Consider the following 12,425-nt stretch of genomic DNA (forward strand, 5'->3'; position numbering starts at 1 on the left):
AGGCAGGGCCCCAAAACTGCCCTCAGCCCCTCTGTCCCAAAGCTGGGCTGCTGCGAGGGGGAGCAGGGCATGCTGTGGGGCACTGGGCTCTGCTGGGCTGCCTTCTACCCCCCCACCTATGCAGGCTCCCCTCCAGGCAGTCTGCCCCATGCAGATGGGCCTGGGAGCCCCTGGGCCCCTGTGGGGCACATCATCCCCTCTGAAATTAGAGGCTTCTTAACTCCCTGCAGAGCCCCACCAGATGGGTAGGGAATGGAAGGCGTTCACCCTGCCCCACAGCCTGCCCCATGGCACAGGACTTGCCCCACACTGTGCCCCATGGCATGGCCTACCCCATTCCCCTGCTCTCAGGTCACTTCTCACAGCCCACCTCACCCCAAACTGTGCCCCACAGCATAGTATGTGCTTCCCCACCCAGCCCCACATCTGTACCACAGTATGCTCAATGCTTCTCATCCCAGCCTGCCCCACAGCATAGCCTGGGTCCCAGCCCTATGCAATAGGCTAGTGCCTCTGCTCTCAGGTTGTTCCTCCCTGCCCCATGGCGTGTCCCATAGCCTTCTCCATGCCCCAGGGCTGCCCCCTCATGCTCTCCAGGGCTGGGGCAGGCCTGTCCATTGCTGCAGAGTGCTCAGCCAAGTGGCTGCCTTCCCCGGGGGTGTGGGGCAGGTTTGGGGGGGCAGAGTGCAGGGGGATAGAAGCAGATGAGCAGCTAGACCCTGGAGTCAGTGTGGGGATGATGGGCTGGATTATGGCTTTTGGGGCAGGTGGAGTGGGGCTGGTGGAGCCTCAGCCTGTGTCCTGCCCCACAGCCTGCTGTTCCCACCCTGCCCCATGGCCTGCCTGTCCTCACTCTGCCCCATAGCCTCTCCCTGCCCCACAGGTCATCTCCCTATCCTGTGGTCTGCAGTTCCCACAGCCTGCAGTTCCTACACTGCCCCACAGTTTGCCCTGTCCCCAGCCCATCCTATAGCCTTTCCCTCCCCCGCCCCATGGTCTGCCTATCCCCACAGCCAGTATGTGCCATGCCTCAGATTACCTGCTCCCCACATGTGTGTGCCCCATGGGGCCATTACAGCCTCGCTCCTGGCTACTCCTGCAGCTGCTTTCCACTGGTGTGTGGAGCTCTGGGGAGCGATCTGTGCCAGTATGGCCTAGCTTGCTCTGGCATGACCTTGCTCAGCTTGGCCTAGCCCACCTGGCTCTTCATGGCCTAGCTTGGTTTGGCCCAGCCTGACATGGCCTGGCTTGGCCAGGCTCAGCCTGGCTGGCTTGGCTGAGCTCAACTCATCTCAGCTTGATTCAGCTTGGCCTGTCTTGTCTCAGCTTGGTCAGGCCCGGCTTAGCTCAGCTCAGTTCATCTCAGCTCAGCTCATCTCAGCTCGGCCAGGCTTGGCTCAACTCAGCCAGGCTTGGCTTGGGCCAACTTGACTTGACTAGGCTCAGCCCAGCTCAGCTTGGTTTAGCTCAGTTAGGCCAGGCTCAGCCTGGCTTGACTCAGCATGACCTGGCCCAGCATGATCTGACATGGCATGGCCCAGTCCAGTATGACTCAGCTTGGTTCAGCCAGGCTTGCCTCAGCTTGGCCCAATTCAGCCTAGCTCATCTCATGTTGGTGCGGCACGGTCCAGTAGGCTCAGCTTGGCTCAGCCCACGCCATCTCAGCCTGGCCAAGTCCAACCTGTTTTGGTTTGGCTTGATTTGGTCCTCCCCAGCTTGGCTCAGCTCAACTGGGCCTGGCTCAGCTCAGCTCAGCCCAGTTCGGCTCTGCTCATCTTATCTTGGCCCTGTTGGCTCAGTTTGGCTCAGCTTGCCCTGGCCTGACCTATGTCAGCCTGGCCCAGTCCACCCTGTTTTGACATGGCTTGGCTCGGCTCAGACAGCCCTGGCCCCACCCAGCCTGGATGGCTCGGCCCAGTCAGCTTGGCTTGGCTTGGTTTAGCCTGCCCCAGCCCATCTCAGCCTGGCTCAGGCTGGCCTGTTTTGGCTTTGCTTGCCTTGGCCCAGCCTGGTCCAGCCAACTTGGCTTGACTCAGCCCAGCTTGGCCTGGCCCAGCTGACTTGGCTCAGCACAGCACATCATGGCATGGTCCAGCACAGCACAGCTTGGCTCAGCTCAGCATGGTTGGCTCAGCTCAGCTCAGCCCAGTTCAGCCTGGCCCTATCAACTCAGCTCAGCATGGCCCAGCTTGGCTCATCCAGGCTCAGCTCATCCAGGCTAGGCTCAGCCAGGCTCAGCTCAGCTTGACTGGGACTGGCTTGGCTTGGCCCAACTCGGCCCAGCCTGGCTTAGTCAGGCTCGGTCCAGTTCATCTTGTCTTGGCTCAATCTGGCCAGGCTCAGCCCAGCTTATCTTGGCTCAACTTGGCTTGGGTTGGCCTAGTTAGGCCAGGCACAGCTTGGCTTGGTTCAGCTTGGCTCACCATGTCCTGGGTTGCCCTGGCTTGGCTTGGCCCAGCTCAGCTTGGCCTGGTTTGACTTGGCCTTGCTTGGCTCAGCCAGGCTTGGCTTGGCCCAGCTTGGCTTAGCTCAGCTCAGCCAGGCTTGGCTCAGCCTGGCTCGGACTGGCTTGGCTTGGCCCAGCTCGGTTTGGCCAGGCTCAGCACAGCTTGACCAGGCACAGCTCAGACCAGCTCAGCTCAGCCAAGTCCAGCTCAGCTTGACCTGGTTTGGCTCGGCTCAGCCTGACTCAGCTTAGCCCAGCTTGGATCCACCTGATTTGGCTCAGCCCAGCTTGGGCTTAGCCCAGCCTGGCCTGGTTCAGCTGAGCCAGCCTGAGCTCATCCTTAGCTCAGCTTGGTTTGGATCAGCTTGACCAGGTTTGGCCAGGCTCAGCTTGGCTTGGCCAGGCTCCGCTCAGCCAGACTTGGCCAGGCTCAGCCAGGCTCGGTCAGGCTCGGCTCAGCTTGGCTCAGTTTGGCTTGGCCAGGCTTGGTCAGGCTCAGCTCGGCTGGGCTCAGCCTGGCTCGGCTCAGCACGGCCGTGAGTACCGCTGCAGAGATTGAAGTCGGGCCGGGCCGGGCCGGGCCGAGCCCCGCCGCCGCTTTCAGCACCTCGGACAGAGCCGGTCGGCGCAGCCGCCTGCGGCAGCCAGCACCGTGCCGGACCAAGACCAGCACCGGGACCGGGACCAGCACGGAGCCGGGACCAGCACCAGGACCTAGACAAGCACAAGGTCTGGGACCAGCACCGGTCTGTACCAGTACCAGGACTGAGACCAGCACTAGGAGCAGGACCAACACTGGATGGGACTGGGATCAGCCCAGGGCCAGATAGGAACCAGCACTGGAATCAGACTGGGGCTAGGATCAGGACCAGGACCCAACACAGGGACTGGACCAGGACCCAGCGCTGGGACCAGGCCATGATGCAGCACCAAGACCAGGACCTAGTGCCAGGACCGAGTGGTGACCCAGCACTGAGACAAGGCTGGGACCCAGCACTGGGCTGGATGGGGCCCAGAGAGTGGGGGACTCTGTGGGACCAGGCCATGCCCCCACCCCCGTCCATCCACACTCCTCCCTGCCTCGGCCCGTTCAGATCTGGGGACAGTCCTGGAGGAGGGCAGGGTCTGTAGGACTGGGTCCACCCTGGTGTGGGGCAGCAGTGTGCCACACTGTGGGGCTAGCATGGAGGCCAGCTGGGAGCACACAGCCCAGGACAGACGCAGCTCCAGTCCCCGCAGACCCCAGCCCACAGTCAGACACTGCCAGGCCCCAGGCTGACCCAAGGCCCCCAGAACAGACATGCCCAACCCTGTGTGGTCCCACAGCAAAGCCAGGGGGAGACACAGACCCCAGCCAGTTCCAGCTACCCCAGTGCAGCTCCTATGGGAGATGCTGGGATCCCAACCCCAGGACCCTCCTCGCATGCCCTAAGGGTAGTCATGCCACCACCCCACAGATCTGGGGACACGTCTGTCTTCTCCCAGGGTCCCACAGCCAGGGACCACAGGGCACTCCAGCCAGCCCCATCTCCACTGAAACCAGCTGCAGAGGGTTAATTCCGGGTGTGGGTCTGAGGCACAGCTAGCTGCGGGGAGCAGGCTCTGCGGGGTGGCCTGGGGCAGAGCTGGCGCAAAGCCCGTTCCCCAGCAGGTCCCTCTGCACAACCGCCACGCTGCTGCTGGCCAGATTTACGCCTTGGCGGGTGGGTAGGAGCCAGGCTGTGCTGGAGAGCCCTGTCGCCAAGACGCAGCTGCTGTTTATGTTTCGAAGGCTTTGCTCGCTCTCAGCGCGCTGGCACTATCTCCAGTCTGTCCTAGAGACATCCCGCATGTTTGGGTTTGTGGCCTTGCTGCGGGGAAGGCCTGCCAGGCTGGGGGAAGGGAGCTGAGTACATGCTGTGTGTGCGGAGAGCCCCCGCGGGCCCCACGGCGGTGGCGGCAGGGGGCCGGGATGGGAGAGTAGGGGCTGGGGGTATCGAGGGGAATCGAGGCACGGGGATGTCAGTACAAAGGCTACAAGGTCTGGGGTGCTGAGCATGGGGTGGTGTGGGTGCAGGATTTGGGGTGCTGAGCACACAGTGCACAGGGGTGGTGTGGGTGCAGGATTTGGGGTGCTGAGCACACAGTGCACGGGGGTGGTGTGGGTGCAGGATTTGGGGTGTTGAGCACACAGTTCACAGGGGTGGTGTGGGTGCAGGATTTGAGGTGCTGAGCACACACAGTGCACAGGGGTGGTGTGGGTGCAGGATTTGAGGTGCTGAGCACACAGTGCACGGGGTGGTGCGGGTGCAGGATCTGGGGTGCTGAGCACACACGCAGTGCACGGGGGTGGTAGATTTGAGGTGCTGAGCACACACAGTGCATGGGGTGGTGTGGGTGCAGGATCTGGGGTGCTGAGCAGACAGTGCATGGGGAGTGGGGCTGAGGAGGATGCATGCCAGGAGGGGGAAGGCAGGCAGTGGGGATGGTGGGGGGCTGCGGGGGAAGGCGGGGGCCCAGTGGGCTGAAGGGAAGCCCTGTGCGCAGGGTGCAGCTGGGCCCAGGGGCTGACGCTGGGACAAGGGCCTCGGGGCGCCGAGGTGGCCCTGGCCGCCCTGGGGACATGCCAGGCATTGGCCTCGTGGAGCCCTTCGCCCGCGTGCTCGGGCGGCAGTGGCGAGCACCCTGCCTGCGGCAGCCAGGGCTGCTGCACGCCGCGGCACGGCGCAGCGCGCGGCTGGAGCTGCGGGCGTTGCCGGCAGGAGCCCTGGTACCAGCCAAGCAGTGCCCCTGGGGAGCTGCAGCTCGGGCTGCACGCCGGCCTGCTTTCCCCGGGATGCTGCAGGCTGGCGGCAGCCCGGCTGCTGCCGGCTGGGCGCCGAGGGCTGAGGAATGCCCCAGCCCTGCCTTGCTGACACCCCTGGTCAGGAGAGGGGCGTGGGGGAAAGGGCAGCTCTGCCCCAGACCCTGGGGCAGGAGGTGCTGGTGGGACATGGAGATGGGTCCAGAGGGGTCCCGGGGTGAGGTGCATCCAGCCGCAGGGAGGGCAGGGGTCCAGGTAGGAGAAATGGGGGGGCTGGCAGAACTCCCTGGAGGAGGGGGGTTGGTGGTCATTACCCGGGGAGCAGTGGGTAGGGAAGCTTGCGGGGAGATGAAGGGGATGATGGTGGGAGCTTTACCTAGGAATGATGGAGAAGACTTGAGGAAGAGGTGTTACTTGGGGGATATGTGGTTGACTGGAGAGGGTTTCCTTGGGGGGGATGGAGAGGGTCCATCCCGTTACTGGGTAGAGATTGGGGAGAGAATGGTGGGGGCTCAAGGGGGAGGCAACTTAGGGAGAGGTGGGGGGTTGGGAAGCTGCATACCTGGGGGAAGGGAGGGGTCATGGAGAGAGGTTCCTGGTGGTGGGGGAGAGGAGGCCAAGTTGGTCTCCTGGGGAGAGGGGAAGAGCTTGGAGAGGTGATCACCTGTGTGGGTTGGAAGGGGGCTGGGGGGTGGTTACCTGTGTGGGATGGAGAAGGATTCTGGGGGTGGTTACCTGGGGTCTGGGAGGTGGTCACCTGTGTGGGATGGAGGAGTTTTGGGGGGGGGGTGGTTACCTGTGTGGGATGGAAGGGGGTCTGGGAGGTGGTTACCTGTGTGGGAAGAAGGGGTTCTGGGGAGTGGTCACCTGTGTGGGATGGAAGAGGGTTGGGGGGTGGTTACCTGTGTGGGATGGAAGAGGGTTGGGGGGTGGTTACCTGTGGGGATGGAAGAGTGTTGGGAGGTGGTTACCTGTGGGGATGGAGGGAGTCTGGGAGGTGGTTACCTGTGTGGGATGGAGAAGGATTCTGGGGGGTTGTTACCTGTGTGGGATGGAAGAGAGATGGGGGGTGGTTACCTGAGGGGATGGAAGAGTGTTGGGAGGTGGTTACCTGTGGGGATGGAGGGGGTCTGGGGAGTGGTTACCTGTGTGGGATGGAAGAGAGTTGGGAGGTGGTTACCTGGGGATGGAAGGGTTCTGGGGGTTGGTTACCTGTGTGGGATGGAGGAGGCTCAGAGAGGAGAGATACCTGGGGGAGATGAGGGGACCAAGCAGGCTGGAAGCCTGGGGGCAATGAAGGGGATCAGAGAGGTGTATACCAGGGAGGATGGGGGGCTCTGGGGGAAAGATGCCTGGGGAGTGGAGAAACTGATGGAGATGGATACAGGGGACAGAGAGGCTCCGGGGGGTGGATACCCGTGGGGTGGAGAGGCTGGTGGAGATGCGTATGGGGGGATGAAGGGGCTCTAGGGGGCGGACACCTGGGGGATGGAGGCAGCGCGGGAGGTGGATCCCTTGGGAAAGATGGGGGGGCCCAGGGGAGGTGGATCACTGGGTGGGATGAGGGGGTGGATCCCGGGGGGGATGGAGGCCGCCCGGGGGGTGGATCCCGGGCGGGGGGTGGAGGGGCCCGGGGCGGGGGCCGTGCCGCGCCCCGGGCCGGGGGGGCGGGCGGGCCGGCTCCGGGCGCTCCCCCCGGCGCGGACCATTGGCTGCGGCCGCGCTCGCCCCTCCCCAGCCGGACTCGGCTGTCAACACGCAGCGCCCGGCCCCGCCGCGTCCCGGCTCTGCTCCGCGCCGGGCCGAGCCTAGCCGAGCCGGGTCGGGCCGAGCCTAGTCGAGCTGAGCTGAGCTGAGTCGGGCCGGGCCGCGAGGCTGCCGGGGGCGCGGGCGCAGAGCGGGGCCGGGGTGGGGGGCGGGCCGGGCCGGGCCGGCGGCGGGGGCGGGCGCGGTGATAAATCTCTCCCCCCGAGCCTGCCGCCTCCTTGCCTAAATAAGGCCGATGCTGCGCCCGCCGCGGCGCGCACGGAGCCGCTAGCGCGGGGGGGGGGGGGGCGCGGGCGGCACCGGCAGCGTCACCCGCAGCGGCGCCGGCAGCGGCACCGGCACCGGCAGCGGGCGCGCCGCCGCCGCACCTGGGCGCGCGGCATGGGCTAGCGGCGGCGGCGGCGGCGGCTCGGAGCGGGGGCGCGGGGACCGGCCCCGGGCGGGGAGGGCCCAGCCTTAACCCGTGCAGCCCCGCGGCATCCCGGCGGCGGGCCGAGCCGCGCCGCGCCGCGCCGAGCGAGCCCCGGGGGCGCGGGCCCGCGGCGCCCCGGCGGAGCCGCCGCGGCGGCGCCGTCCTTGGCTCAAGGGCACCGGGACCCCCCGCGGCGCGGGGCCGCCGCAGCCTCGGCCCGGGCCCGGCGGCGCGGAGCGGGCGGCGGCGCCGGCGGCCGCTTCCCCCCCCATGGGCTGGGCACCATGCCGGTGCGCCGCGGGCACGTCGCCCCCCAGAACACCTTCCTCGACACCATCATCCGCAAGTTCGAGGGGCAGAGTAAGTGCTGGAGGGCCCGATGCACCGGGGATGGTCCTGCCCCGGGTGGGGGTGTTGATGTCCTGTGGCTGGGGGCGGCCCAGCACTTGAGGTGCTCGATGCACCAGGGATGCTCTTGTCTGGGGATGAGGGTTCACCAGGGTAGGGGTGTCCAGTCCTGCCGGGCTGGGCTTGGCTTGGCACTTGGGATGCCTGATGCACTGGAAATGGCCCTGCCACATGGCAGGGGGTGCTTGGTGTCCTAGAGCTGGGGGTGCCTGGGCTGGGGGTGGCCTGGCACTTGCGGGGCCCAATACCCCAGGGACAAGCAATGTCCTAGGGCTGGGGGTGCCCCCAGGACTGAGGATGCCCTGTGCACTGGAACTGGGGTTGTTCTGGGGCTAGGGGTGACCTGTGCAGGGGGGCTGGCTGTGCCCCACACGGGGCTGCTGCCCTTAGCTACAGGGGTGGCCCTGTGCTGCCCGCCAGGGCCTGGGCTGCCCAGAGCCCGGGGAGAGGGGTGCACTGGTGTGGGGGCCAAGCTCGCCACAGCAGGATCGGCTGCCCTTCAGAGTCAGGCCTGGGGGGTACGGGTGTGCATCTCTCCGGGGGTGGCAGGGTGGTGCAGGTGACAAGCGCGTGTGGGGCTGGTGGGGACAGGAGCAGTGTCAGAGTCGCCCATGGCTCCTGCGAGTGCCCGTCCCCACTGCCCTCGGTGGGGGAGCAGCCCAGGGGCCGAGCAGCTCCTGCAGCAGGCCTGGGCCAGGCCCCGAGGCATGGACAGAGAGGATCTAGCACGGTTGCTCCGCTCTGCTCCATGATGGAGCCTCAGCTGTTGGTTTACACGACATGGCTGTTGCTCTCGCTGGCCCGGGGATCCCAGCCAGCCCTGCGGCCTTTTGAACCCGCTGCGCTCTGGAGCGGGCAAGAGCCTTGCAGCTGGTGTCCAGGCTGCAGATTTTGGCACTGGGATGTTGTTTTCCCTGTGCTGGGTGGATTGGGGGGGGGCTCCCTGTTGCACTGTTGGGGACAGGCCCAGAGCATCCTTCTGCAGAGCTGGAAGAGCAGCAGCAGGGATATTCCTGCTTCACTGGGTCTGGGCGAGTGCTGCCCAAAGGCAGCCCAAGGAGACAGAGTGCAGGGCCAGGCTGAGATGTGGCGGCATGGCCAAACTCGGAGAGATGTTGTGTGGGCTCAGGGTGCTGAGGGGCTTCATGCTTTGGGCAGAGATGCTCTGAATGAGGCTGAGTCTTTTTCTCTGGGGTGCTGTGGGGCTCCCTGCACAGGTATGAGGCTGGCATGGGTCTCCACTGATATGGACAGTGTTGAGGTGCCAGCTGCTTTGAGCAGCGCCCTCCAGGCTGGACTGGCAGGGTCAGTGCAGGGCTCGGAAGACAAGCTGCTCTGAGGCTCCACGGGGTCCTCTGGATGCTGTTTGCATGGTCACTGGAGAGGGGGGTCTGGTGGCTAAGAGACCCCTCATGCTGGGGTGCGAAGGTTGGGGCAGGCTCTGCACAGGGCGCAGTGGCCGGGCTCACCTTTGCCTCTCCACAGGCCGCAAGTTCATCATCGCCAACGCCCGGGTGGAGAACTGCGCGGTGATTTACTGCAACGATGGCTTCTGCGAGCTCTGTGGGTACACGCGTGCCGAAGTCATGCAGAAGCCGTGCACCTGCGACTTCCTCTACGGGCCCCGCACGCAGCGCAGCGCGGCCGCCCAGATCGCCCAGGCCCTGCTGGGCTCCGAGGAGCGAAAGGTGGAGATCTGCTTCTACCGCAAGGACGGTAGGGACGCGGGTGCCTGGCCGGCGGGGAGAGGCGGGAGGGGGCGGCGCGGGCAGGGAGGCGCCGGGGGCAGCCTCCTCGGGGGGTGCAAGGGGAAGGAGGAGGCTGCCGGCGGGTGCAGCACCCCACGTGTGTCTGGGGCTGCAGCATGGGGGGTGCTGCGGGGCCGCGGCAGCTCCGGGGAGGCGGCCGCGGAGCGAGCTGTGGCGGGCAGCGCCTCCCTGCATGCTCTCGCCCGCAGCCAGTGGAGATTTACGATTATTTGCGCGGGCGCGAAGGCGGCCGTCCGTCACCGGCAGACAGACCCTTGAGCTTGCGGCGTGCCGAGGCGGCCCTGTGCGCCGCGTCCATCCATCAGCGGTGCCGTGGGTGGCGCGTGCTGCCCGGGCTCCCCGGGGCTGGCCTGGCACTGGCGGCCGGTGCCTGCCCGCTGGGGGCAGCTCTGGTGGGGGGCTCGGGGTGGTGCGGGTGGGCGGCCAGTGCTGCGGGCTGTGTTGCCCCAGGGAGGCGCGTGGTGCCGTGCACCAGGTGTCTTGGCTCTCGCTGGCAGCTGTCTCCGGCTCTCATCACCCGGCCCCGGTTCCGGCAAGCGGAGTAAACAAAGCTGGTTCCCAGCTGCCGGCCCCGGCGGCTGCCGGGGAACGCCACGTGGAGCCGGCGAGGCGCTGGCTCCGGAGTGCTTCCCGTGCTTGCCGGGCCACAGGCGGGGGTGTTGCGGGGGGTGCTGAGGCCTGGAGGGTCTGAGCTGGGGCTGGGGTCCACATGCAGTGGCTGGTGGTGATGCAGGGTGGGCAGAGGGGCTGAGCCCTGGTGGCGTGCCGGGATGCCCAGGACCCCATGGTGGGTCCATCCTGTCGCAGCCGGGTACCAGCCCAGGGCCTCTGCTCCCTCGGGCTTTGCCTGTCCCCTGGGGTGAGCAGCAGCGATGCTGGCATGGCTCTGCTGAGGAGGGCCCGGCTGCAGCCGGGCGCTGCCCACGTTGCGATGCCGGTGCAGTCCAGGCTGTAGCCAGGAGCTCCAGCATTGTTGTGCTGCACCGGCGCCCAGGGTGGCATCTGCGTCTGGCACAGCCCGGGCTGAGCACACGTCCGGCTGCTGGTGCACTTTGGCCCCGTGTGCACGGTGCCTGGGGCTGCTGGGGGCACAGGCAGCATGTGTCTGTTTCCTCCCGGAGCCTGAGCAGCCGCCTCATGGCCAATGCTTTGTGAGCCCTCGTTAGTGCTGTGCTAATTGGCTCTGCCCAGTCTTTGTTGTCTTGGCTGCACTCAGCTGGAGGGAGGAATCAGGTTCACGTTCCCTGGTGGTGCGGCTGCCGGGCTCTCCCATGCCTCCTCACTCTGGGGCTGGAGGGAGCTGCGACCTCCCAGCGTGGAGCCTGGGCTGCAAGCTGGGGCTCTGGGGGTGATGGGGCTTTTGCAGCCACTGTTTGGGGGTCTGCATGGGGCAGGGCTGGTGGCCTGGCCCGGCTCTCTGGCAGGAGGCCCTGGAAGGGCCATGATGGGTTCCTCTGCCCATGCCGGAGCTGCATGGGCACCACGGTGCAGCTTGGGCACTGCAGGGAGCAGGTCAGAGGCCGGTCCCCACCGCCTGCTGCTGCTCTGGCAGTTTGTGCATGTTCCTGGGGCCGGCTCACCTGCTCACTGCCACCCAGCATGAGCAGGGCACGGTGATGGGGCCAGGCAGCCCCGGCTGGACACGGCCCCGGCGGCATCAGGCCGTGCTGCGCGCTCTGGGAACCGCCGAGCTGAGGTGGCGGGGGAGATCTCTGGCAGCGGGACTGCCTTGCTGACAGCTGTATATGCTTCATGTCTCTGGGCCGCTGGGGCTCTGGGCAGCATCAGCACAGCCTGTCCAGGCGGGCTGAGGAATGAGATGTGGGACAGCCGTCCCCCGGCGGAGGGGCCAGAGGAAGCGGGAGGTCCTGGGGGCTGCTGGAGGGGGTGCGGGGATGTGAGCAGCATCAGAGGGGGGCTGGGCTGGAGTGGCGTGGGCTCATGTGCTTGCTGCGGGCCCCCCAGCTGGGGCATTGCCCACACCGGGGGGCAGGGCAGAGGGCTGCTGCAGCCGGGCTGCAGGGAACACGTGGGCCCCTGGAGGTGCTGGGGTCCTGGGGGAGGCAGGGGACCATGACGAGTCCCTGCATCAGCACCCTGAGGCTCTTGCATGGTGCACCCTGGGAGGGGGTCCAAACTGGGGAGTGCTGGGGGACTGAACTTCAGGGCTGGAGGTCGCCTGTTGCAGAAGTGGATGTAGCTGGGGGGGGTGTCAGGCCAGGGCTAGGTTTGGCTGAGCCAAGCATATGGCTCCTCTCTGCCCCATGCTTGCAGGACGATGCAGCAGGGCCGCGAGGCTCCTTGTGTGCACCCTCGGCTGTGGGGCAGTGCTCCAGCTGCGGGCTGCTTGCCCCCCGGGGCCGCAGCACCTGCGGGGCGGAGGTGTTGGAGTGCAATGGCTGCAGAGCGCTGCGGCATGGGGCACCGTGGGGAGGCAGGACGAGCCGCCCGCACGGGGGCCGATGCAGCAGGGGATCCCCAGGCCGGGAGCTGGCTCTGCCCTGGGCGCTTGCCCCCTCCCAGCAGGGCCAGGGACATCCCCGTGGGTGCCGGGCTTCCCCACTGCGCTGCGTGCGGCGTGGGCTGGGCCCCCCGGGCCGTGCAGTCGCTGTTGGCGGGGGAGGCTCGTGCTGCAGCAGCGTTGCATCCCTGGGGGAGTGCGGTGTTTCCGACTGGGATATTTATAGCCACGGGAGAAGTGTGGTGCCGTGCGGTGTGGGGAGCTGCTCCTTTTAACCCTTCCCTGCCTCTCTGCATGGGACCTTCCCGCCGTGGGGGCTGTAGGTCCCAGGGAGCGAGGGCCGCAGGATGCCATGGTGGCAGTGGAGCCTGGCATGCTCA

At 66.7% G+C, this 12,425-nt stretch overlaps 1 protein-coding gene across 2 annotated transcripts in view; it reads left to right on the forward strand.

Moving 5' to 3' along the window:
• The first annotated feature begins 7,690 nt into the window (after positions 1-7,690).
• KCNH2 (potassium voltage-gated channel subfamily H member 2) overlaps positions 7,691-12,425 on the forward strand; it is a 31,447-nt gene continuing 26,712 nt past the window's right edge. For both annotated transcript variants that reach the window (XM_062568614.1, XM_062568615.1), the window contains exons 1-2: positions 7,691-7,767; positions 9,301-9,531. In XM_062568614.1, the coding sequence (XP_062424598.1) occupies positions 7,692-7,767; positions 9,301-9,531 (307 nt within the window). In that variant the 5' untranslated portion in view covers position 7,691. The remainder of the gene's footprint in view (positions 7,768-9,300; positions 9,532-12,425) is intronic.

This window comes from Rhea pennata, chromosome 2 (genome assembly GCF_028389875.1).
Source record: "Rhea pennata isolate bPtePen1 chromosome 2, bPtePen1.pri, whole genome shotgun sequence".
In the NCBI taxonomy this organism is placed as follows: domain Eukaryota; kingdom Metazoa; phylum Chordata; class Aves; order Rheiformes; family Rheidae; genus Rhea; species Rhea pennata.